The sequence below is a fragment of the Onychostoma macrolepis genome, chromosome 15 (assembly GCF_012432095.1).
Source record: "Onychostoma macrolepis isolate SWU-2019 chromosome 15, ASM1243209v1, whole genome shotgun sequence".
Classification (NCBI taxonomy): domain Eukaryota; kingdom Metazoa; phylum Chordata; class Actinopteri; order Cypriniformes; family Cyprinidae; genus Onychostoma; species Onychostoma macrolepis.
The window spans coordinates 17,125,592-17,152,035 of NC_081169.1; the positions used below are offsets into that span (position 1 = coordinate 17,125,592).

Below are 26,444 nucleotides of genomic sequence, written 5' to 3' on the forward strand. Positions count from 1 at the left end.
TTTTCTGTGTCTGAAGTATGAAGTTTGAAAACCCACCAGCACTCACACAGATGGAGTTGAAGATAACTAGGACAAGCAGAGCAGAAGTCATAAAAATCAAATGAAAAGGATTACAGTTTGCCTCTGTTGTAAGCATACAATAATCCCAGCCTTATACACTACACATTTCACCACAGTTTAAACCTAAAATGTAAAGAGCTGTAGGTTTTCTGGGTTTCTTAATATTGGTTATCATCATTGTTATGGATCACTAAGAGGTTAAAGCTGATCCCTGGGCAAAATTATTTCAGTGATGTCAACAAGCCTGCAGGCAACCAATTGGTAAACAGAGCAGAGAACTAGCGCTCTGGGTTGGTTCTGAAGCAGCCGTGTCTCCCAGCCAATGAGAACGCAGGATGCTGTCACTGTATCCAGGCGAACAGAGGGTTTTGAGACTTATGGAGCCTGTTTTATGAATGGGATTTAAAGAGCCATGCTTCATCCTGTTGGTGTCATTATAGTGATTTAACATAAAACAACAAAGAAATTCTCTAGAGACTAAATGACCCTTAATATGGCTATACACTTTGAATGAACTCTTGGTGTTTATCAAATGTTTAGAGAAGGTCTCAATTAGTTTTTTAATTTTTAATTTTTGTGCTGAGAGTGATTTATGATTTCCTCTATGGATAATCTATTTATAAAACAGGCTATGACTTTATAATGACACAATTATTTGTTTTCTTGTTTTATTTTATGATGATATAAAATATAAAATAATACAACCCACAGAAACCATTTAATTCCAGAAACCATTCTGGAATTAAATTGTTCAATAAAACATAAGGAAAGGAAAACAAGCAAACAAAAAACATCAAAAAACACATGAAACAAGCTATGTCCTGCATAGATGGTATAATGAGAAATTAATGTGTGCTTTATACCTCCCAGGATTTCCTGACAAAAAAGGATGTACTGTAAAATCCATCTCACAGTCTTTTTTAAAATTTAGATTTACAGGGTTTTGTGCCTTTTATTTTTAGGTCAATGGAACGAGAAAAAAAAGAGAGAAAATGATCAGGATATAATGCTCGATTCGAACCAGTGTGTGCATAAAATTGTGCACTACCCACTGCACCAGTGCTCAGACAGCTTGCAGATATATTTAATGCTGTAAATAATGTGTGTCCATGTTTGTGTATTAAGAAACAAAAAGCTAGACATAGCCAAAGTATTTTAAGTAGTGCTGTCAAACGATTATCGTGATTAATCGCATCCAAAAAAAAAGTTTTTGTTTACATTATATATGTGTGTGTAATGTGCATATTTATTATGTATGTGACCCTGGACCACAAAACCAGTCATAAGTGTCAATTTTTGAAATGAATAAATAAGCTTTCCATTGATGTATGGTTTGTTAGGATCGGACAACATTTGGCCGAGATACAACTATTTGAAAATCTGGAATTTTAAGGTGCAAAAAAATCTAAATACTGAGAAAATCACCTTTAAAGTTGTCTAAATGAAGTTCTTAGCTATGCATATTACTAATCAAAAATTAAGTTTTGATATATTTACGGTAGGAAATTCACTAAATATCTTCATGGAACATGATCTTTACATAATATCGTAATGATTTTTGGCTTAAAATAAAAATGGATCATTTTGACCCATACCCCAGCGACTTAAGACTGGTTTAGTGGTCCAGGGTCACATATATAAATACACACACATACAGTATATATTTGGAAAATATTTACATGTTTATACATTTACATATTCATGTTCTTATATTTTATATGATATATAAATATGTTTAATATATAAACATAACATATTTTTCTTAAATATATACATGCATGTGTTTGTATTTATATATACATAATAAATATACACAGTATACACACATATATAATGTAAATAAAAACTTATATTATGGATGAGATTAATCGCTATTAATCATTTGACAGCACTAATTTTAAGATGTAATATTAATAAAAAGTATACATTAAAGTCAGAATGAAAAATACTACCATGATGCTTACTAACAATTGTCAATAAATACCTTACAAGTACTTAATATATTAACAGTAATGTTTTTTCTCCACATTATTGCATTGCTATAAAAATAACTTAATAATGCTAAAAATCTAACTAGTCCTAAAAATATCCTTTAAGCTAAATTTTGGAAGTAGAAATGTTAATTGACAGTTTTCATGTCATAAGATTCACTATGGCCCGGGGCCTGTACCATGAAGCCGGTTTAGCTGGCTAGCCAGGTAAGTTTCAGTTTAGTTTGCGCCAACTCTGGGTTTTAGGTACCATGAAAGTGGTTTGGCTTTTAGCAGTGTTCATTGCCATAGTAACTTACGCTCCACAGCTTACCTGCTCCGGAGCAGGTTATGTTCTGGTTTAGAGAGCTCAAACCGAAATTTGACCAATCAGCTTCAAGCAAAGTGACGCAATAAAGCTACTCCTCCAGTTTCTCTTACTCAAAATTTGATTTTTTAGAGATGATTATTTTTTATAATTATTTTATATTATTTATATAATTATTATACCCTTAATTCATTACACAAGCCAGCTTAGTTTAATAGTAATTATTAAGCTTTTATTTAAAATCAACGTAAACATATAGATAATATGCAATATGAATAAGTTTTAGAATCAATAGCTTTAAGCATGACTACATATGAGCTTAGATTTTTAAGTGTTTTTATACCTATAAACATTATCAACTCTATAAACTAACTTTACAACTTTTACTCGCACTTATATGGTAAGATGTTTTCTTTAAGTTTTCCTCATTCATGGATAGATCGTTTCATGATCGTGCTGTATAAATGTGTTTAAATTCTTCATATTGTTCAATCTTTTAATCTTCGCACTGACTCTCTCACAAGAAGTGAATCATAGTTTTAAGGCATGTGATTGGCTGCTCATTACTGATGTCACACTTTCATGTGCACATGCTCCATTAACTCAGGATAAAGCCTGAGTTGACAGAGAAAGTTGATGATCAGCTTCATGGTACCAACAAAGCCGGATTGGACTGGTTTGGTTTTGTCAACTCAAAACTAATGCTGTAACCCTGAGTTTGTTCAGCCACCATCATGGTACAGGCCCCCGGTTTCACAGACGGGGTTTAGACTAAACCAGGATTAGATCATAGTTCAATTAGGACATTTAAGCAATTTTTATAAACATGCTTAGAAAAAAAAACATTACTGGTGTGCATCTTGAGACAAAACAAAAGCACTGATATATTTTATGATCAGTCAGTGCAAGTTTCTTTCAGTTGAAACAGCTCAGACTTACATTTTAGCCTAGGACTAGGTTTAAGCCTTGTCTGTGAAACCGGGTGTAAAGGTTTTGGGAAATGAGAGTAACAGCCCATGTGAGTATGATGCAGCTGAACAGTAGGTGGCACGCGCGCACTTTATTACTCAGTGACGATTCTGCAGAAGGAAAGTCAGGCGCGTGGATATGACGTCATAAAAGTTTACATGTGCGGCATGACAGAAAATGGCTGCGGGAGACGAGCAGCAGCAGGCCCACAGACCTGGAGCTTATAAACAGAAAAACAAACAGCACAAGCATGGAAAACACCGAACTAAAGGCGAGATCGGGCGGGAGAACAAGGGTAAGTGTGATGAGTTTATCAAAAAAAAAAAATACACTCGCGGGAACCGTCACGTGGGCAGTGTCTGTCAGACTGAACACGTGTTTAAAGACCCGAGACGTGATCAATGAGAGTTAATATTAAAGTTTTTCTGTGCATACGGTTTATACGTTTAACTTAAGCCCTGCTGACAAAAGCTAGTCTAGGATGCTTGATGGTCTTAACTGATTTAAGTTGGTCTCTCAGCCTGAACAGCTCAAAAGTGGCCAAAGCCTCACTAAAACCAGGCTGAGAGACCAACAAACCAGCTTAGTCTGGTTTAAGATCTTTTGTTTTTGCACTATTGGCTATAAAGGGTTCTCATAGACACTGTTATTATATAAAAATTCTGATTCATTTTGTGTCATAATCATAAATAGCGTAAATATTTGTGTATATTTGGTAAGTGTAAGGCAGTAAACATGACTCTATACATCCTAAATAGGTAGAGTTGCTGTCATGGCTCTCACCAAGAAACAGAGAAGAGAGATAAGGAAAATGGACCGTAGAAACAAAGCCAACCAGCTGCGACGCAACAAAAAAGACTTGGTAAAGTAAACATTACAGTTTTCTGCAGGGATTACAGTCTGGAGGTTAACTGACTGACTCATCTCTTTTTGCGTGTTGATGATGGTGACAGGTGCTGACAGAGAAAAGGAAGCTGGGCAGCAGGGATGGACCCCCTCATCTGGTGGCAGTCATAGCCCTTCACGCAGGAGTGGATGCTGGGTCTGTCACAAAAATACTGAGAGGTGAAGGAGTTGGTGGTGTGGTGCATGAAGATCAAGGAGTCATTGGGGCCAAGGACAGTTTTGGTCTCGTTCTCCCCCGCTTTAAACAGAGATTAATTTTCTACAGGCCAGACACAGGTAAATCAGTGCTAATGATGCACAGTGGAATTTCAAATGTCTGACACTACACTACTGTTGCTCCAACAGTGATAAGCGCCACGTGATTCTACAGAAATCGTTCTAATATGCTGATTTGGTGCTCAAGAAACATTATTATTATTATTGTCAATGTTGAGAACACTTGTGCTGCTTAATATTTTTATGGAAATCACAATTCATGATTTTCCAGGATTTTTTGAATAGGACATTCAAAAGCTCAGCATTTATTTAAAATATGGATCTTTTGTAACATTATAAATGTCTTTAATGTCACTTTTGATCAATTTAATGAAGATGTTCTTCCAAAAAGTGTAGATATTTAAGAAACCTGTACAAATTTATACTAATACTATACAGTATACTATATAAAGTATACTAATTATGACAAGACATCTTTGTCAGAACTAATTTTACTTTTATGTAATAATAATATTGTATTTTTAGCTGATGTATGAAGTCATTAGCCATTTTGTAAAATGATTAGCAAAAATGTGCTTGTATTTAAGGATGCACTATGTATAGATAGATACTATATATATATAATAATACAACACTGATATACTATATTGGTACTAAATTAGTTATCAGCTGATATTAGTGATTTTTTTAATGACATTTTCATTTAATAGTTTCAGTCAATATTCTCCTAATTGTGCATGCTTGTTTCCCCTATTTTTAAATTTAGATTACTTTTGTTGTCATCTTATAATTTAATAGCCCTGTTAAATGTTGTTTTTAGCTAATATCTCTCTCTCTCTATATAATATAATTAATGTTTTATTCGAAATGAATGTTGGCTAAGGTTGTATAGATTTTTAAGTTAAGATTTATTAACATTTGTGTTATGTTTTTCTCTATATTACAAGTGTGGCTTAAGAAGGCACATACATTTTTGGGCTATGATTAAAGGCTGTAAAAATCTTGTTTTCTCATTCCAGCTGACTTGCATTCACTCCTGGATGTGGCAAAGATTGCAGACAGTTTGGTGTTTGTGTTGGAGTCGACTGAAGGTTGGGACAGCTATGGAGAATACTGCCTGTCCTGTCTCTTTGCACAGGGCTTGCCAAGTCATGGTAAGATATGTTTGGAAACAATCAGTTATACAATTTAGCAGTCATTATGCACAGATATTTAATAGACTGTCACAATTGACCAATCAGAATCAAATCATCTTCCTCTTTGCCCTGCAGCACTGGTGTGTCAGGGAGTGGCTGATCTAGCAGTGAAGAAACGCACTGAATCTCGGAGAGTGCTCTCCCGATTGGTAGAGTCTCATTTCCCAGATGCGCGTCTCTTTCCTGTGGACGGCGAGCAGGATGCTACTCTATTGCTGAGGCACCTGTCAGCACAGAAGCAGAGACGGTTGGGCTTCCGCTCTCGCCGCTCGCACCTGCTGGCTCAGAGAGCCACATATATACCGAACACCAGCCAGAATGGGACAGAGGGCCCAGCCACAGGGTTAGGGACCCTCTGTGTGTCAGGATATATTCGAGGCTCTCCTCTGCAAGTCAACAGGCTGGTGCATATCACAGGCCATGGAGACTTTCAGCTCAGCCAGATCGATGCCCCTGCAGATCCTCTACCTATCGTGACAGCAGCTCCTCACCTGGTGAAGCCAGGACGAGACGTCGAGATGATGGTTAGGAGGCTACAATTTTGTTGTATATAGGGGTTTATTGTCATTTATTTGTTTATCATTTCATAAGAGGGTTTGGAACTTATCAATGTGCAATTTGTTCATTCATTTATTCATAAATTGCAAGTTCACCACCGTATCCTAACCAGGCTCAACAAGCGAGAAAATCAGTGATTCTTAAACCTTTTGACTCCAAGGCCTCCTATTGTCCACAATGATATTTGAAGCCCACTGCCTCCTTAATTTGAAGACTTAATGATGCCCTTAATATTAATGGTCCCCTTAATTAATGGATTAATTCGAAGGATTAATTATTACTGGTGTGAAGAATTATTAAGGATTTTTAAAGATATCTTTTATTCACAATTTCTAACCAAGATATTTTTGAGCTTTGTTTTAGTAGAAAAAAGTATATTCATTATAAAAGTGACTCTGGCAGTTTTCCAAGTCTGGAAATAACACTTTTATAATAAATTTAAATGGTTGAGTAACCCTGAATAAAATCCCTTAGTGAAAACTCATTGGTCAATTACATTATGGTTGCCTGTATTTCTGTGCTATCATGTAGCATTTTTACTTTAATTGTGGACTGACTACTTTCTTGATGCTGAAGTCTTCATTTGTTGTACCTAATTGATTTATCGTATGATGTTTATTGGTTTGTTTTTCTTTGTATGTGTCTTGTAGCATGGTGGTGATGGGGATATGAATGGGGATGTTCGGGTGTTGATGAAAGCAGACCCTGAGAAGAGGGAGAGCTTGCAGGCGGAGGCAGAAGTGGATCCCATGGATGGGGAACAAACGTGGCCCACAGAAGCAGAGCTGGAGGAGGCAGAAGGTACTGTATTACCCTGTTCAAACCAGGTGTATTATTGATAATTAAAACTATTAAAATCATTTTGTTAATTGAAATAAAATATATATATTGGATAAAAAACTGCAAATAAAAATTTAAAATGTTGCCTTTGCAACTAACTAATAAATTTAAGTTCAAACTTATTTTCTGGAAAATAAATAAAAACTGAAATAAAAATAAATTAAACCAAAATAGTAATATTAAAAATGAAAGAAAACTAAAATCGTTTAAAGAAACAAAAATTAAAAGCCGAAAACAAAAATAAAAGCTTATTCATTATATTAATTAAACTATTATTATATATAAATTATAGTAAAATAACATTGAACACTGACAGCGTCAAATCAGATATCAGTCCGAAAGCATTTCCCTTTTTAGTGTCCAGTGACTGCAATGCAATATTACAGCATCCAGTCGAAATGAATACATCTGATCCATCTCTTTGTCAGAGAATTTATTAAAGTGTCAGCAAGATGGAGATGTTAATATTAGTGTGAGTGGCTTCATTGTTCTATGTGATTTGTGTCTGCCCACATAGAGGATATAAACTGCACTCAGAGCGAGTTCAGATCATACTTTGATAACTTCTCATCTTGTTCACGATATGACGCATTATGCACTGCTGCAACTCATATACAAAGACTTTTCTCCTCCAGAATATTTGTTTTTAGCTCAAAAACAATGGTAACACAATGGTAATGCATCTCATTTGTGATCAGTGCAACCCACCAATAGCAGTAGGCAGCAGGAATGTATGCAAGTGACCTAAATGAATGGATCAAATGGAAAGAAAAAAAAAACTCTTTATGGTCAATACTTATTATTATTATTATTATTATATTATATTATATTATGATATTATATTGCGAACTATTGATGTGATCTATTCAGAGGCCAGAAAGAAAAGGAGAGTGATGAAAGTACCAAAGGGGACGTCTGACTACCAGGCCACATGGATCATTGATGATGCTGAGCAGGAGGAGGATGATAATGACATTGACAGCTGTGATGATGATGATGACGATGAAGATGGGATGATCGAAGATGAAATGGATGGTGATAATGAATCTCAGGTGGGTTTTTATTATTTTGATACAGGTCAGTCACAGGCTTTTGATGTGATTTTTCCATACCATACAAATTTTTTATTTTTATTTTTTATTTTTTTTACTTGATATGTATGACCCAGGTGAATCGTGTAAACCGGAAGGAAAAAATGTTGTTATTGTTGGTGGTGGGGGGGGTTTAAATGTTTTCCTTGTTTTTCGTCTTTAGCTGATCACATGCTTGATGGGTTTCTTTTTATTCTATAAACAATTACACCTCACACCCTGGGAAGAAAGCGAGTTTTGTTTTGTATATTTGTTGCTATGACAACCTTCAAGATGGCAGCGGAAGCGACCAATCAGGAGCGAGCTTTGCAAAAGCGGGTTAAACCCAAGACTGCCCGATAACGATTGAAGGTCTAAATAAAGTCAGAAGGATGAGATGGAGGGTGGGCACGGCGCGGGAGGAACAGTGCATACGTGACTGTGCGCTTCGTGGTGGAGAGGCACTGTTTGTTTTCTCAATGTCTGCTGCTTGGCCTTAGTGCCAGGCATCTCGACGCAACAATAGTGTTTGGAGAGGGAGTCCCGAGAGAAGCCTTTAGACTTCCTGCTCTTTGGACAGAACTTCCTGTCGCGACTTGCGGAGGGGGCGGCCATTTATTTATACCAGCTGGGCTTGAAAGAACAAGGGGAAGCTTGACAAGTATGGAAGCTCTGGTCCATTTATTTTCTTTAATCATAATTAGCATGCGTTTGAAGTCTTGGGGCACACCAAAGGAGACTTTTCAATGCAAGATGTTAACAATAGGGAAGTGGTACTACAGATGATTACAGAGATTATTTTTATTACTGCACCTGCAATTGTTCTGCAGGTTGACCCCACAGGGGGGTTAATGCACCCCAGCGGTATGTCTTGTCCTTTTCCCCATCTTAGTCATTCAGCTGTCTGTTTAGTGGACTTCAAAGAAGTGGCGTGTTTTGTTTGGGTTTGCTAGACTCTATGTGGATGTATGTCTAGAGAAATGTTTTCACATGCTTCTCTTCCTCTCTAAGGATGCTGGGTCTGAATATGCTTCTGAAGGAGACGATGGGGAAGAAGAAGAGGAGGAGGAGGAGATCAGTTCCACCGGACGCACCGGAGCCGATCAGAAGTATGACGAAGGCATGGACGAGGCCGAGGAGGGAGAGGGGCTGAGGAGATACAGAGAGGCACGTGCCAATGAGTTGTTCCCTGATGAAGTCGACACTCCCCTAGATGTCCCAGCCAAGACACGGTAAGATGCAAGACAGTTCCAGCCATGAACCTGCCCATGTTTGACATTTTAAAAGGAAAGTTCACACGAAAATGAAATTTTCACTTATGTTGTTCCAACTTTTTTTTGTTTTTTTTCGTCTGTGGAATACAAAAATTACTTTTCATACAATGACAGGCCTTTGATGAGCAGATACTCAAATTTGCCATTACCAATAAACTTTATAATTATATGCATGTTATGGCCAGTATTTAAAAAAACCATTACAAACTAAAATCAGTCGTTTTAAATGCTACAAATGAGTTTAAGCATCATAGTATTATATTGTTTACTGTGAAAATTTGGATATTTATTTGGATATCTTTATAAATTAAATTTAAGTGTTTAATTTAAAAATAAAAAATTCATTAGTCTTTTAAAAGATTAAATGATCGTTAGATGATGGTAAAGGTAATACAAAATGAAGCATTTTATGTATGTGTTTGATCAAAACATAGTAAAACAGTAATATTGTAAAATATTAATGCAACTTAAAACAACTGTTTTATGTAATGTAATTTGTAATAATGTAATTTATTACTCCGATGGCAAAGCTGCCAGCTGTCAGCAGCCATTACTCCAGTCTTCAGTGTCACATGATACTTTAGAAATCATGATATGCTAATTTGATGCTCAATAAATATTTCTTATGAATCATGTGCTGCTTAATATTTTTGTGGAAATTGTGATGCATTTTTTTCCTCAGGAAAAGTTCAGAAGATAAAGTTAAGCATATACTTGAAGTAGAAATCTTTTTGTAAAATTATAAGTGTATTTACTGTCATTTTTGATCAATTTAATGCATCCTTGCTGAATAAAAGTGTTAATTAAATATTTAATTTCAAACTTTTGAATGGTAGTAGTGTATGTATCTGCTGATTGGTCTGTTCTGTACATTCAGGTTTCAGAAGTACAGAGGTCTGAAGAGTTTCCGTTCCTCCCCATGGGACCCCCTGGAGAATCTGCCTACCGACTACTCGCGCATCTACCAGTTCCAGAACTTTGAGCGCATGCGCCGCCGGATACTAGCAGATGCCGCCAGCGAGGAGGAAGGAGCAATGGTTTGTATGGGGGGAAAAGGAGTGAAAGGGGTGTTGTTTCGAGAGTTCTCACGAATATCTTGGGTTTTGTCCCAGAAATGTTGCTGTTTCACTGTTTACCTTTTATTCCTGCAGGAAGGCTGGTACGTGACTCTTCATATTGTGGATGTTCCTCCCTCAGTCATGGAGAGCTTTCAAACCGGCAAACCATTAGTTCTAGTGTCCCTGCTACCACATGAACAGAAGGTACTTACAGCTTAGAGGATTTTTGAATATTTTTTATAGTTACTTATTATCATATCAAATTCTCCAAAAGGGTTAAATGTACTAGTAATGTTTGTTTTGAAATACAGTAGTACTGTTCAGTTTAAAGGCATTCTTTTCACATATGATTATAGTCAGTATTGAAATAATTGTCTATTTTGCAGATGTCAGTGATGCATTTGTTGGTGCGGCAGCACCCGAGCAACACAGAACCAGTGAAGTCTAAAGAAGACCTGGTGTTTCAGTGCGGTTTCAGACGCTTCAGAGCTTCAGCCATCTTCTCACAGCACACTTCTGGTAATAAGAGATCATCATGTTCTTCGTATTTATGTCTCTCTTTATAGGATTGATTTGTTTCTGAATAAGTCATGTCAGTCTCAAAATACGATCTTTGGGTAAACTATGCATTTAAACAAGTTTTTTTTGTTCACAAGATGTATCTGACAGGTTTAAGTCCCAATAAATGCCTTTAAATGATATTACAATCTGTTTTTTTTTCTGTTTTCAGCTGATAAACACAAGATGGAGCGGTTTCTGCGTCCTGATGCTCCTACAGTGATGTCTGTCTATGCCCCCATTACCTTCCCCACCGCAGGTGTTCTGGTCTTCAAACAGAGAGACAATGGTGAGGAGAATCATACAAAACATTTGAACTCAAAAAGAGAACTGCCTTCACCAGTACAGCATGTAGTAAAGCTGTTTTTGTTTTACCTTTACCACAGGTATGCAGGACCTGGTGGCCACAGGTACTCTTTTGAGCTGTGATCCTCAGCGTGTGGTGTTGAAGAGAATCGTGCTGAGCGGACACCCTTTCAAAATCAATCGGCGCTCTGCTGTGGTCCGTTACATGTTCTTTAACAGAGGTGAGAAGGAAGGTGTTAGTCATTTCCTCTGTTTACTGTTAGATGTGTGTGTAGATCTAACAATGATTGAGTCTAACATTAAAGCATTTCTCTTTTGCAGATGATATTCTGTGGTTTAAGCCAGTAGAACTACGTACAAAATGGGGACGAAGAGGACACCTCAAGGAAGCATTAGGTAAGAAACAAAATATTAATTGTGGCGAAAAACATTTAATGAACTTACCATTTACTAGCATTTTAAACAGCAAGACATAGCTCAAAGATTTTAATACATATTCAACCCTTTAGATCGCAAGACATTTTTGCGTGATTTTTTTAGGATTATTTATTTTTATTATTGTTTGTTTGTAATCTATTATTATTATTATTATTATTATAATAATAATAATAATAATAAAATAGTTGTTTAATAATATAGTGAATTATCATTCTTTTAAGTCATGTTTTTACTAATAATTACAAAATAATTTGGTGTATTTAATCAAGCTTTATTATTATTATTATCATCATTATTATTATTATTATTATTATTATTATTAATAATAATAATAGTAGTAGTAGTATTAATTTTATTATTAATTATAAATAATTGCGAAGATCAGAAATAAAAGAAATTAATCAGTTATGAATATTGGACATTTATACAGTTTGTTTATTTTAAAATGCATTGATCTTGCCATGAAAATAGAGATAGATGCTGGTATATCAATAAAAATAAAAACATATAACATGTTTGTTAAATAATATTACTAAAAAAATATTGGTAATTTTATTTATTTATTATAGATTAAATCCTAAACTGGACAGAAAATATACAGGCTACAGTAAAATATAAGGACTTTGAATGATTGTAACAATGTACTAGCTGGTCTAGTTTTAAATTGGGGAGAAAAAGGAAAAAGTACATTCTTAAAAAATGTGGAATGTTAGGTACCTCTGAATCACTTTTATTTGTGCGCTTTTGCAGGTACTCACGGCCACATGAAGTGTGTTTTTGACAACCAGCTGCGCTCTCAGGACACAGTGCTGATGAACCTGTATAAGAGGGTGTATCCGCACTGGACCTACGACCCCTATGTCCCCGCCCCTCTGCACTGGGTGAAGAGAGAGCCGCCACCGGCCCTCTGCGACATTGACATGGAGTAGAAGCAGGAAGTTATGAACTGAATGCAATGGAAACATAACATGACACTTACTGCCTGTGTCACAGGATACTCTGTGCTTGATTCTCTGTGCTCTAATTGACTATTAAATGTCTATATATAATTTCTGTGCTTGTTTTAGTGTTCTTAAAGCATTTTCCATAAAAAGGTCCCTTAGTGGCCACTAGATGGCAAACACGTATTAGTGGAAATGGTTTCCTTCCACAGACATGAAATGTTAAATGTCTTTTTGAGGCAATCTGACAAGTCTGGGATGTTTTTAACCAATGTCATTACAAATAATGGCATTGCTTATTTACAGCCTCAGGTTGACAAATCAACCCGTGAAATAATTTCTCAAACACAAAAAAATGTTGTTAGTCACTAAACGCATCCTTAGCAGTGTTGCGGAGTAGCACAGAACTAAATTCCAGCCTAAACCCAAAGTGAGAGCATCTCATGATTTTATGAGGGAGGCAGTGGCGAAAACCCGCATCTAAACTCTCATTGTAAATACTGTCATTGCAATCTTTTATTTCTCATCATTTAGCTCAAACCAAACCTCACGCTGGAATATTATCTCCCTCAAGTATGTCCTCAACAACAACTGCAGCCCTTACTGTCCTCTGGCTGCCATCGTTCAGAATCGCTGGCAACGGCGAGGGATGATTATCGCTGGTGAGCGAATGCATAGAGACCATAATTTACGCTGCGATGCTGCCATATGCAGATGACAGCGAGGTTCTATGGGCCTTTATGGCGCAGATGGAGTGTGTATGTGCACTGTTATTCTCCTTCATTCCTGCAGACTCTTCCACCACTCCCTCTCCCTGGTGGTTCCCTGACCTGAAGCCCCCTTTTCACCACCATCTACACTCTCTCACACAGGGAGCGTGACCCTCTGTTGTTTTTTTGCCGGATCCCCAAATGCTTTACAGTTCTCTCTCTCTCTCTGTGCTCCCTCCCCTCGCTCTTTTGCTCTTCTGAGAAACAATGATTTATGAATTGTAATATTTATCATAAAACAGTGCTCTTGCATGCTTGCAGCTACATGATTCATCCCCAGGTTCTGTTGGGACCACACCGCAGACGCATGCCAATATGTCTGGGAAAAGAGAAGGTGAAGCTTTGGGCTCAAAAAACACAACGTGATCCAAGAAACAGGGTATCAAAAGTTCAATATGTACATTTTTATCCTGCACTGTGAATTTGATTATGGTGGAAAAAGTCAAATAATGATAAAACAATCGCACTAGGGTAATACTTCTTTATTGCCTAGGGGTGCACTCGAAGCTCTGGACGGTTAAGTTGAGGCACTCCATTTATTTTCTCGTTCATTTTTTAAGCCGTGGTGCACCGGGGGCATTGAGCGGGGATGTGTTAAACACATCTTGTTTAAAGCTGAATGGGGTGTGGTATGCCTGGCCAAATGTTCATGATCTAGAGAGGAAATCTAATCCTCCCACGCTGGAGATTGTCCTTAAAGGAATATTCCGGGTTCAATACGAGTTAAGTTCAATCGACAGTGTTTGTGGCGTAATGTTGATTACCACAAAAATTAATCTAGACTCATCCCTCATCGTTAAAAAAAGCAAAAATCTGGATCACGGTGAGGCACTTATGTAAGTGTATAGGATGTTAAATGTTGAAAACAGCATTAAATATGTGCAAACATGATTTTAGTGTGACACAATCTATATTGTGTTAAGTTTTATACTATTTTAAACCTTTGTTGCCATAACTAAAACCCTAAAACAACCTTAAAAATTACAATTATTTAACTGTGAGTGCCTCACTGTAACTTTGATGTAAACACTATAATGTTAGGCTTGTAATTTAAAAAAAAATCACTTATTTATTCTTCTGTTGAAACTATGGTGTAAAATTGTTCTAGTCATTTTTAAGGTTGTTTTAGAGTCTTCATTATGTTGTCATGGCAAATGCTGTTTAAATCCATCAAAATTGGCCCAGTTTAATTCTACTGATATGTGAAACGTGCATCTTATAATTTTAACACTTTAGTACAGGGGCCAATTCTCATTTTTAATTAGGTGCTTATTAGCATGCCTAGTATTAACATATTGTCTGTTTATTAGTACTCATAAAGCACGTATTCTGCATGACCATATTCTACATCCTTAATACCTAAACTTAACAACTACCTTACTAACTATTAATAAGCAGCAAATTAGGAGTTCGAGGCAAAAGTCGCATTTAATGGTTTGTTAACTAATTGGATCTTAAAATAAAATGTGACCAATCACTCATATTAATTCTATTAAAACATGAGCTGTAAAGTTGTTCTCATAATTTTTAAGGTTGTTTTAAGGGTATGCTGTCATGGCAAATTCTGTATTTAAATCCACCAAAAATTGGACCATGTACATCCATTAAAATTGCTCACTGTAACCTTGATTTAAAATGCAGAAATGTGAAGCTTGTAATTTCATAAAATGACACATTAATTCTTCTGTTAAAACTTGAGCGGTAAAATTGTTCCCATCATTTTTAAGGGTTTTTGTTACATTGCAACGACAATTTCTGTGCCTAAATCCACAAAAAACTGGCTCCATTTACTTAAATTGTAAGGGACATTAAACGCTGTAATGTGCAGCTTCTCATTTTTTCGAAGCACTTATGTTAATTCTTGTGCTGAAAAGATGGTTTTCATCATGTTCTCAAGTCGATTTAGAGTTTTAATGTTATCATGCAAACAAAGTTGTGAAATTGGATACAACTTTACACAGAAAAGTCAACATGAATATTGTTTGTTTTGTGTGTTGACTTTTGAAAACAGTATTTTCATTGTTAAAGATGGGCCCCGTTCACTTCCAGTACCTCACTGTAATCTTGATTTCTATTTTTTTTTTCAAGAAAGGGACATGACAAAACTGATTATACATGGTAATCAACATTATGCCACAAATGCTGTCGACTGAGCTTCACTTGTATTGACCCCGGAATTTTCCATTCAAAACATGCGTGGAATGCAATCGTCAAGTTTTTCCTTCACTTGATCCCCACCGCTTACCATAAACATCCGCTTGGGATTAACGTGGAAATGTTGAATTGTGTCTCGGCTGATGGAAAGTGAAATGTTTGTGACAGTGAGGGACAAACTACATGGAGGTATATTGGACAGCGCTCACATGAGCATGTGATTGGTTTCGACCACAGTCTGAAGGAGTTAACGCTGGTGGTTTAGGGCCTCTTGGACCAGGAATGTCCTGTGGTTCCCAGTTCACTGCCACCACACACAGCTGGATCCCACTGAAGACATAATGGGTGAAAGATTTTTCCATTGGAAGAGGAGAGCGAACGAAAAAAGAGAGAGAGAGATGGATTGCAGGGGAGGAAGAGATAAGAAGAGAACCACTGAGTGTTTAAATTGAATGTAAAACAGAGATTGTGCAGGAGTATAATTTAAGTGCCGCTCAGTTGGGAAAACAAGAGTAAGCAAATATGTTTGAGAGGAGGAGGAAGAGGGGGCTGGAGGGGTGTGAGAAGGAGATGGAGAGCAAGAGTGGCTGGCGTTTATGGATAGCAGATGTGGCGCTGTGGGATTTTGGCAGGGGCCAATGGTGCCTGAGTCCTGCACTGGCTGGGTGGCACCGGGGTGAGAGTGAGGTCAGTGCACCGCAGCGCACAGCCCATAAAACACCGCAAGAGAGACGCACACACAGACAGGGCCGCCAGCCTGGGACGGCGTTACAGCACTTAAAGTTGACAAACACTTACAAAGCACACGGAGAACCCTTCAAATCTACTGGAGCAACAGCTTCAGATAACTCATCTGCTAGCTGAACGTTTAAGGACAGCAGTAAACAACAAAGAAAACTGAAATCATGATCTCTCCACTCATGTTTAAATCATATTTACATGCCATGTCTGTGTCACTAGCCAAACAGGACTGCAAAAACAATAGCGACATCTAAATACTGTAGGTAAACCTCCTCCTTGAATGTTAATATATAGATATGCAGGTGTCTGGTAAAAAAAGGCAAAAAAATAGCTTAATGATCGGTTTATTCTTATTCTATTGTTTCTCATGAAAATATGTTCATTTGTCTGTTAAATACTATATTGTTACCAAAGCTGAAATGTATAAATGAAACATTTCCCTTTTGTGTTTTTAGTTAGCAAGCTAGCAGCTTAGCTATATCAGACATAAAACAAACAGCTTAGCCTGTTAGCTTAGCATATTATTTAAGAAAAGCTATTTTGATCTGTTGGAACTTATGCTCACCAGGGATGCATTTATTTGATCAAAAATACAGTTAAACAGTGATATTATGAAATACAATTTGAAATGGCTGTTAAATGACTGTAATTTATTCCTGTGATAGAAAAGCAGAATTTTCAGCATCATTACTCCAGTCTTCAGTGTCACATGATCCTTCATAAATCATTCTAATATGCTGGTTTGCTGCTTAAGGAATATTTCATATTATTATCAATGCTGAAAACAGCTTTGCTGCTTTTTTTTTTTTTTTTTTTTTTTCCAGGATTTGTTGATAAATAGAAAGTTCAGAAGAACAGTTTATTTGAATTTTTTTTATATAACATTATAAATGTCTTTATAATTAATGCATCCTTGCAGAATAAAAGTATTAATTACTTAAAAGAAAATATTTTGTATGGTAGTGTGTACTATTCCAAATTCAGCTAGAGTTTTAAAAGCCACTGATTTTCCTGCTAACGAAAATCAACCTTCTGATCTGTGATAGGAGAAAGTAAAACAACTAAATTTTCAAAATAAACAGAAATATAAGAGCAGCTTCCTGTTAGCGAATCTGAGCGGAAATAAGAGAAGCGCTACTTTTAAGCTTTGTTTTCTTCTGTTATTTCTAATTAGGCGTCCTTTTCTTGCCACATCTAGTCGTCTCGACCATAACCTCTCGAAATTCCTCAGTAAAATTAAACATCCTGTCATTTTCTGTACACTCGCTCTCCCTTTATCTCTTTCTGTCTCTCTCGCTGTCTTGTTCCCCCTTCCTCTCCCCTTACCCTGGTCCTGACTCCCTGGTTCCTGGGGCCTGGCCAAGGCGTGTGTCCCCGAAGGAGCCAGTGAGGAGATGGAGAGAGGGGGCAGAGCAGGGGCTGAGAGACAGGCTCCAAAACCACAGCTGCGGCAGCCCTGCCTCGCCTTCCTCTCTCCTGTCCTCTCTCTCACTTCACTTGGGTTTGCGAGGAGCTGGCCTGGCACCCGCCCCAGCTCTGCCATTAATCAGAGGAGAGGGGTAGTGTGTGCGTTTGTGCTGATAGAGAACTTGCTGGAACGGGGGTGGTATGGAGACCAGGACCTCCCAACAAAGCAGTGGAGTTCACCCAGCGAGCGAACAGGGGAGGGAGCCTGACAGACAAAACGCCTGGTGCGCAGATCGTGACTCTTTGACGAGATGAGATAGACACGGAGAAGTTGGATGCGTTGAGGTGAGGCGTGAGGGAGTGCGAGGGAATAGGCTATAGCGGAAATGGACTTAGGGTCCGCTCAGGAGGAAGAGAGGAGATCCAAGATTCTGTCTATCATTGCATATAAACATGGAAAATCTCATGGTTCAATGCAAACAGCTGTAGAATGTGCACTTTTGTCTCATTAAGGCAACTCAGTGAAAAGAGTTGGCCACAGTGCATTACGCTCATGGTTAATGCATATCCCAGATACCAGGCCTGAACCACTGCCCAAGGTCTCGGTGCATTACTGTACCACACAAATCAAAGCTGCTATACAGGATGAAATTAAATACAGTACTAGTCAAACGTTTGGACGCACCTGACTGAATTTATGTTCCTCGTGAAACTTTTCATCTTAAAAGGCTTAGGCTTAATATTTGTGTAAATAAATGTCAGTTGTGCCTATGCACAAATTTCTTCTCCAAACTAACATTGTAATTATTATTTGTAGTAAATATATGAGTTGGAACGGATAGTGTAAGAAAAGCAGCCAACAAGTGCTCAGCATACATGGAAACTATGCTTTAAAAAGCATCCCATGATGCAGCTCATGAAGCTGGTTAAGAGAATGAATGGAATGTGCAGATTCCGGGGAGTCCTGGGACCACAGAAAAAATGACTATTAACAGATATAATAATAATAATAATAATAATAATAATGATGATAATAAATATTCCTGAATTAAGATAAACAGTGTTTGTATAAAACTGTTAAATAATAGTAATAATAATAATAAAGACTATTGAATGAAGACAAATAGTGTTAAATAGATGTTTATTAATAATAATAATAGAACTAGAATAATAATAAAAATAACTAAGAAATAACTTGTTCAAGGTAATACTTTTTTTTGTCTGTCTATCTAAAAACACATATCTTCCATCTACACTTGACACTCTAGCACTAGCACTCTCTATTTCTGTTTTATCTACTTGTTTTCTTTTTATTAAAAAATGACCCTAGAAAAAGAATAGAGAATGCTAGTGTTAGAGGGCCTCTAACACTAGCATTCTCTATTCTTTTTCTATTTTATCTACTTGTTTTCTTTTTATAAAAAAAAAATTATTTAAAGCATTCTCTATCCTTTTTTTCTATTCTTTTGACTCTTTCTTTTATTTTTTTATTTTTTTAAATTGACCCTCTAACACTAGTATTCATCTTTTTCTATTCTATGTATTTGTTTTCATTTGATTTATTTTTAAAAACAAACAAACAAAAAAACCTTGCTACATGTACTGTGTTAGGCTAATCGAGACTGGTCACAATACCTGCATATCATTGCTCTTTTGTTGGTTTTGATTGCTTCTATTGTCCTCATTTGTAAGTCGTTTTGGATAAAAGCATCTGCTAAATTATTGAATGTAAATGTAAAATATATAGCTGCCTTTACATTTTAGAAAAGGTGGCTGCTTTGAAGAAAAGCAGCTATGGTCAGAATAATGAATCTGCAGGTGTGTTTAAACTTTTGATTTGATTATACATGTTGGTACAACTACCTTGTATCCTATATGGGTCTCTCCAACAGGATGCCAAAAAAATACTGGAGGTAGATTCGTCCCATCTAAGAGTGCAGCATTAATGGCTTTATATATATATATATATATATATATATATATAATGCCTTTTTGATTAGACGTGGTAGGTACCCTAGTTGTTGTGCAAGACTGATTGTTCCTCAGAGTACATTTTGCGCATATTAGATTGGACAATGTGAAAATGTTACTGGTAAATGAGGGCAGACATTCTCTATTACAGCACAGGGACAGGTCCCAAAAGGAAAACGGTTCACACAAAGTCCACAAGCCCACCCCCCTCCATTCTTCCCTTGATTATCCAGGTGGGAGTGAAATATAAAAAAAAACCCCAAAGCACTTCCAACCTGCTCTTCCCCCCTCCTCACCCCCACCGGGCCTCCCTGCATGCCTGTCTGCTGACATCACTGCGAGGAGACCTGGCAGGCCAATCGCTCTCCTCTGCTCTATCCTTCCCTTTAGCTCGGCTTCCTGCCCCCATGATGTCACACGCCATATGGTTTTCAGCGAGAATCAAGCCGGAAAAGAGATTTAGTTGGAAGAGAGGAGAGAAAAGGAGGAGGTTCGGCGTAGGGCGTGCGTAGGCCACAGAAAACAAAAGGCCGCTCTTCCCCTGTGTGTGTGTGGAGTGGCTCTGAGGGGCTAATGAGGAGAGTTTAGAGAGCAGAGACCACTGAGCGGCCAGCCATGTGCTCCACAGATGGATAATTTGCTCAAACACCGAGACGACTGGTGACCGCTGGTGCCAACAACCCTCAGGCCAGGGTGGCACAGTGACCCTGGTATCACTGAGTCACAGACCACCGAGTCGGGCTAAGGCCAAAGTGTTCACCTCATTTTTAACATAAGAGCAGACGTGGCTATTTGCAACTTGAACGTGCAAGGCTTCTGGTGTCATTCACAAACAGTTCATTATGATGCTTGATATTCCAAATTGGTGTGTTAGTTCATTATTATAGTCATAAACACACTGGTTTGTAGCACAAATGGCTTTACCGTTTGCTGCACTTTACGGTTATTCTTCTAGTTATTTACCTATTGCAGCTAATCAATTGGAAGTGTTGCACATTCCAAAAAAAGAATAAAGAAAGTAGCTTACCTTTGCATTATAAAATAATAATAGAAATTAAGATGAAAAATAAACCAATGAGACGGAACAACAACAACAAACTACTGAAGACAGCAACAACAATAGAAGCCATGTGTCTGAAGGAATTAAGTGATGCACTCAACTCTAGTTTAAACAGTACAAAGACATTTTTATTAGTCTGGAAAAAACGATAGAAAAACAGACAGACAAAGTGCAGATACAAAACAAGGATTAAACTTTCTAGTGTGCATGTGATGAGTGTAGTATGTAATAGATTAATAGAATGGTATGAGGTTTGATCACAAATTATTGAATGCTCCGTTCCACCATCCTCTCTAGTTGCTTAGTGATTGCTTTTTGATTTTTTTTTTTTTTAGCATTCTTTGGCTGCATCAGTCACAGTTTACTTCCAGTCGCCATTGCCATTTCACTTATGCTGTTTCTTACAGTCCCTATTAAGGCTGAGGGAATTGCAATTGACCGGAAGTAAACTGTTAACTGCTGTAGCCAAAAAAACACAAATAAATCACTAAATAACAATAGTGAGGATGCTGGAATAGAGCATTTAGTCATTTATCAAAGTTACGAAAAATGTCATTTAAAAAGGAAGAAAAATTTGCCTCAATAAAAGAAGTAACAAATTGTGTTACCTAGTTACTTTTTATTTAAAGTAATACATTACATTACTTTTTGTCACCTGAGCTGGGCTGGCTTATTTATTTTTAATAGCAAAAAACCCAAACATTATATTTTTGCTAACTGTAAAGGCCCTTTTACACCAAAAGGGAAATTAATAAACCTCAGCCTGAAGAAAGTGTCTCTACCTCTGCACTTATTCCTGATTTCTCTCAACACGGGGACAGGAGAGCTTTCAATGAATAAATGGGAAAAAGTAACAGGTCAGGTATTTTCTTGTAAATTTAAAAGTAATGTGTTACTTTACTATTTACTTGAAAAAGGTAATGTGATTAGGTAACTTACCAATGATAATTTGCTGTGAATAAACCTCCATCACCTAATCTATTACCTAAATTAGCTATTCTCACATAGTAGATGGTTACAATGCAATGTAACAAAGTATTTTTTTTTTGCAGAATGCTGTTCCATTGGAAAGTCATGTGACCTACCAGCGGCAGTTGCATCGCTTTACTACCATTCACAAATTCTCTTTTGTGGCCTCATGGGATAGTGAAGTATCCACTGGATGTGCAAAATCTCGGTGCAAAGGTGCAAGTATGTCATCTGGTGACTTTTTGCCTACTGTTTTATGAATACTGTGAATAGAAGACATACTACTCTATTCACGTATTGTGTTCTGTTTACTATATAGTATAGGGAAGTATGTAATTTTGGATGCAGCCCATACTTTGGAAGGCTGTGCGTTCAGCTGTACGCATACGCTAAGTGTTTGCATCAAAACGTAAGCATACTTTGGGCTTTATTTTCCAACGTGTGTCGCTGTACAAAAGTGTGTGCTGGAAAGTTAGAATGACATCTGGTAACAATAGAGACATGCTCGATGAAGGTATTTTGAGGAAGTCACACCATCGGCCCTCGCAGGCTCTAAAAAGAGCAGTTGGTTTGCGCAAGTGGTGCGCATGCCTTTCCCTCCAACGCAAACTTTTGAATCACAACATGCCCAGTTCAAACCCACACTCACATTATCCCTATCAATCACGGCAGCTTCTCATTTAGCTTTCATCTTCTGAAAACGGCAACACTGCCAGCGGAGGATGCATCCGCGTGTTGGCCAGGACGCTCACAAAAGGCAGAGGATGCAAATGACCTGTCTCTGTGTGCCTATCCACTAAAACTGTCTCACAGCATCTCATTAGAGTGAATTAGGAGAGGGTGTGCGCAAATGTTGGGCCTAGCGCTCAATTTCTGGTGAGATGTTGGTTCTCAGGGGTGTGTCTGGCATAGGGGCCCGGTGATCTTGCATGTGGTAAATTGAGCGGTTGTACCCACAAAGATAGAAACAGTGCTCATCACGCTGCCATAGAGAGAACGCTCGGGTTGGATGTCTGGCCAAGGGTGCGAGGCAACACACAGCTCAACCGCTAAATAGCTGTTCCCATGGTGCATTTTTCTGACTCAAGGACGCATTATGAAGCCAGTGCCACGGGGTCTCTGACAATCAGGGGTCTCAAACTGACAGAAACCTAAAAATAAACCACCTCAGATGTGAAACTGAAAACAATATTTCAGCTTTCATATTTTATACTAGCGGTACATAGTTGTGTGTTTTGCATTGTGTAACAAAGTAGTTGCTATTTTTTATGCAAATTTATGAAATGAATAATAAAAAAACATATTAAATATATTTAAAGTATAAGTATGTACTTATTCCTTCCACTAATTTATTCATAATTGTAAATTATTATTTATTTATAAATGCATTGATTTATATTAATATTTTTATTGATTATTATTCTATAGTATGTGTTTATTTTATATGATTATATATGTATTTATGTATTATTTGGTTCAATTGTTATAAATATATACAATCAATTATTTATTTTTATGTATTAATGTATTAGTTTATATTTATAGTTATTATTTATTTATTTATAGTTATTAATTGATTTTCTAGTTTATTTTATATTATTATTCATGTACAATTTTTAATTGTTTAAATTATATATTATTGTTAAAATTATATATTATTGTTTATTATTTTCTATGTATTAATTGATTTTTATATTTATAGTTCATTTATTTATTTGTTTATAATTCATTCATTCATTGCTATTATTATGTACATACATTATATACATTAGTATTATTTATGTAATTTCTATATTATGGTTTATTATTTTATATTTATTTATTTAAACTTTATATTATGATTTATCTATTCAAGATGATTTATTGTTATTTGTTACATGCTGTGACGTTGTTGCCTTTGGGCTTTGCAGGACCGTAATATAACTGTAGGCCTTATGCTTGAAAACAACAACGTTATTATAACTTGAGTGGAATTCTATTTGTCATTCCCTATGCATACTTAAACTTGATGCTTTGGTCCCAAGTCAGACGTTCCTCAGATTATTCTCCACTTTGACAGAAGTGCAGTCTCACAGACCCACTTATAGACCAATATCACTCATGCACACGGCCAATAAAGTTTAACACGCAGCACATAAACATCCCACTTGTTAAAACAAAATTTGTTCAGCTCTCTTGCACTCTTTCCATCTTTTACACACATTCCTGTCACACTTTTTTACACATACACACGTATATCGGATATACACATGTGCACATATAAATAAACAATAGTAGGTGTGTTATTTAGGAGGTGATGGCTGATTGTAAAGTGTCAGTGGTTGTGCAAGTGTGCTCTGCAATCCAGTGGCAGGCCTGGTTAATGTTTTAACACAGCTTTCATTCACTTAATCACTGTAAACACCATCCCGGACGAGCCCCCAATTGTTACATCCCGGCTCAAGGAAGCAACAAAATACAAAGGGTTCTGAGTCCAAGTATCAGATATTTATTAACTTAGGGGTTCAAAAAGAAGAAAAATAAACAATAATAAAGAATCACATAATTAACAGAATTAAACAAAAATGGACAAAATGGCAAAATGTCTAGCCAAGCTCAAATGCAGGAGCCTCTTCACAAAGGATCCAGATCTCTTAAATTTCCAGTTTGTGATTGATAACAGGTGGATCCAATTAACCTATAAAAATAGAAAAGAACAAAACCAAAACGAAACCCGTAACACCAGCCATTCACCTGTTGCTGGCTCATTAGGAACTCAGATCAGGACTTCATAGAGGTTATAGTGTGTCTTCACTTGCTGAGATAAAGTCTTTAGTACAGAGACCAATTCTCACTATTAACTAGTTGCTTATTAGTATGCCTATTATTAACATATTTGCTGTTTATTAGTACTTATAAAGCACATATTCTGCATGACCATATTCTACATCCCTAATACCTAAACTTAACAACTATTGAGGCAAAAGCCGTAGTTAATAGCTTGTTAATAGTGAGAACTGGACTTTAAAATAAAGTGTGACCAAATTTACATCCTCTCTATCGCAAATTTGTGTTTAAATCCTTCACTTTAACATACATCCAAATCAGAATTCACATTTTGCTTGTGCACACACTGGGCCTCATTCATGAAACACAAGTAGAACAAATTTGTATGTAAATCATTCATAAGGTCTTTCTTATGTGAATTGAATGTGACAATTTACGTAAGAATGGTTTAGTGAACAATTAGAAATTCGTTCTGCTCATGTTGCATGAATGAGGCCCAATGTGTCCTAAAGAAAATGAAAGAGCTGACTTTGGCAAATCAAATGAGCCTGTAAACAAACAATAAACATAACTGAGCCAAATGACTTTGGTGTCACATGAGTCAAGGTCAGTGAGACACAAGGGTCAAATTAAGCAATTATATTTAACAACTGAGCTATTTCGAGTGACTAATACCCATTGTTTCTTTCCAACATATGGGCAGTGAATTTTATACCAACATTAAACGTGAACTAAAAAACATCCAGGTGCTGTTTGCACCCTGATCTGTCCTTTGTCTAGCTCTGCCTATCTCTGTTTTTTGAGGTTATCATAAGTTCATCAAGAGAAACTGGAAGTGAAAGACAATACAGTCTCCTCAGTAAAGCCGGACTGCTACGACTTTGACCATTAAAATTAAAAAGCTGCTTCTTGAACTGCAGTAATTTCAGGAGAGAGACGGGGAAACAGATGTCAGTCAGCCGTTAGAGTAATTCAAGGGCCTGAGGGGCAGGCTGTGACATGAAAAGGCTTCTGCCAGGTGAATGTCCGACGAGAAACTACTTCATCTCTGCACTCCACAACAAATGGGACGCCACAAAGTGATAGCAAAAATAATGACAAAACATGACACCATGGGAATATCTGACTGAAATCCACTAGTCAGTCAGACCGACACTGTATAGTTGTCATGTTTCTTATTAGAAAATAGCAATTACTTTGTGACAGTGACTGGTTAAACTGTGTGAAGCAAGATTATGCATGAAAACACCTGTAGCCTTCTAAAACATAAAATACTCAAATCAATCAAGTCCCAAAAGAAAAAGAGTGCTCTCATTTAATTCATAACAGTACTTAATAAAAATAACAGTACTTGATAAAAAAACGTGAAAATTTACGAAACAAATAGATTAATAAATATAAATAAATAAATAAGTGCTGTTGAAAGTATTTGAGACAAAATATTCAGTAACAAAATCAATAATAAAAGCAAATGATGCATATAGCAAAAAAAATTACTAACTAAAAACAAAACACAAAAAGGTGCGTGAAAAACCATTTATTGTGCCGACGCGCTAATAGCAAAATGAAACATTTCAAACTAAAAAGAAAATGTTAAGTTAATGGAGATTAATACATTAAAGTATCAACTTGGACATTTGAATTTCACATTAGTTCTACTTCGTTCAAGTGTTATAACTTCAAATACTTTATTTTTAAACATTTAAAAAATTTTCACCCATCTAACAAAACAAGTGCTTAACGTTAGGTCAGAAATTATGCCACTTCATTTCCATTTTATAGCTAATGAATGTATTCTGCTGTGTCGTGCGCTCTGCAGTCGGCACTATAATATGCGCCGTGAGGTGTCGCTGCACGCGCAGCCTGCACTGCTGCTGGAGACGAACGCCAATCAGAGTCCATCCAGATTCTCAAGTGT

The 26,444-nt window shown here is 36.7% G+C and overlaps 1 protein-coding gene across 1 annotated transcript; it reads left to right on the forward strand.

The window, feature by feature from the left end:
* The first annotated feature begins 3,453 nt into the window (after nucleotides 1–3,453).
* tsr1 (TSR1 ribosome maturation factor) lies at nucleotides 3,454–12,796 on the forward strand. Its single transcript, XM_058745579.1, has 15 exons — nucleotides 3,454–3,622; nucleotides 4,086–4,189; nucleotides 4,281–4,509; nucleotides 5,469–5,603; nucleotides 5,721–6,169; nucleotides 6,854–7,004; nucleotides 7,914–8,095; nucleotides 9,125–9,345; nucleotides 10,265–10,424; nucleotides 10,539–10,649; nucleotides 10,832–10,964; nucleotides 11,176–11,292; nucleotides 11,390–11,530; nucleotides 11,631–11,705; nucleotides 12,498–12,796. Exons 1-15 carry the CDS (start codon nucleotides 3,505–3,507, stop codon nucleotides 12,674–12,676), a joined length of 2,505 nt encoding a protein of 834 aa, XP_058601562.1. The 5' UTR covers nucleotides 3,454–3,504; the 3' UTR covers nucleotides 12,677–12,796.
* Nucleotides 12,797–26,444: the final 13,648 nt, after the last annotated feature.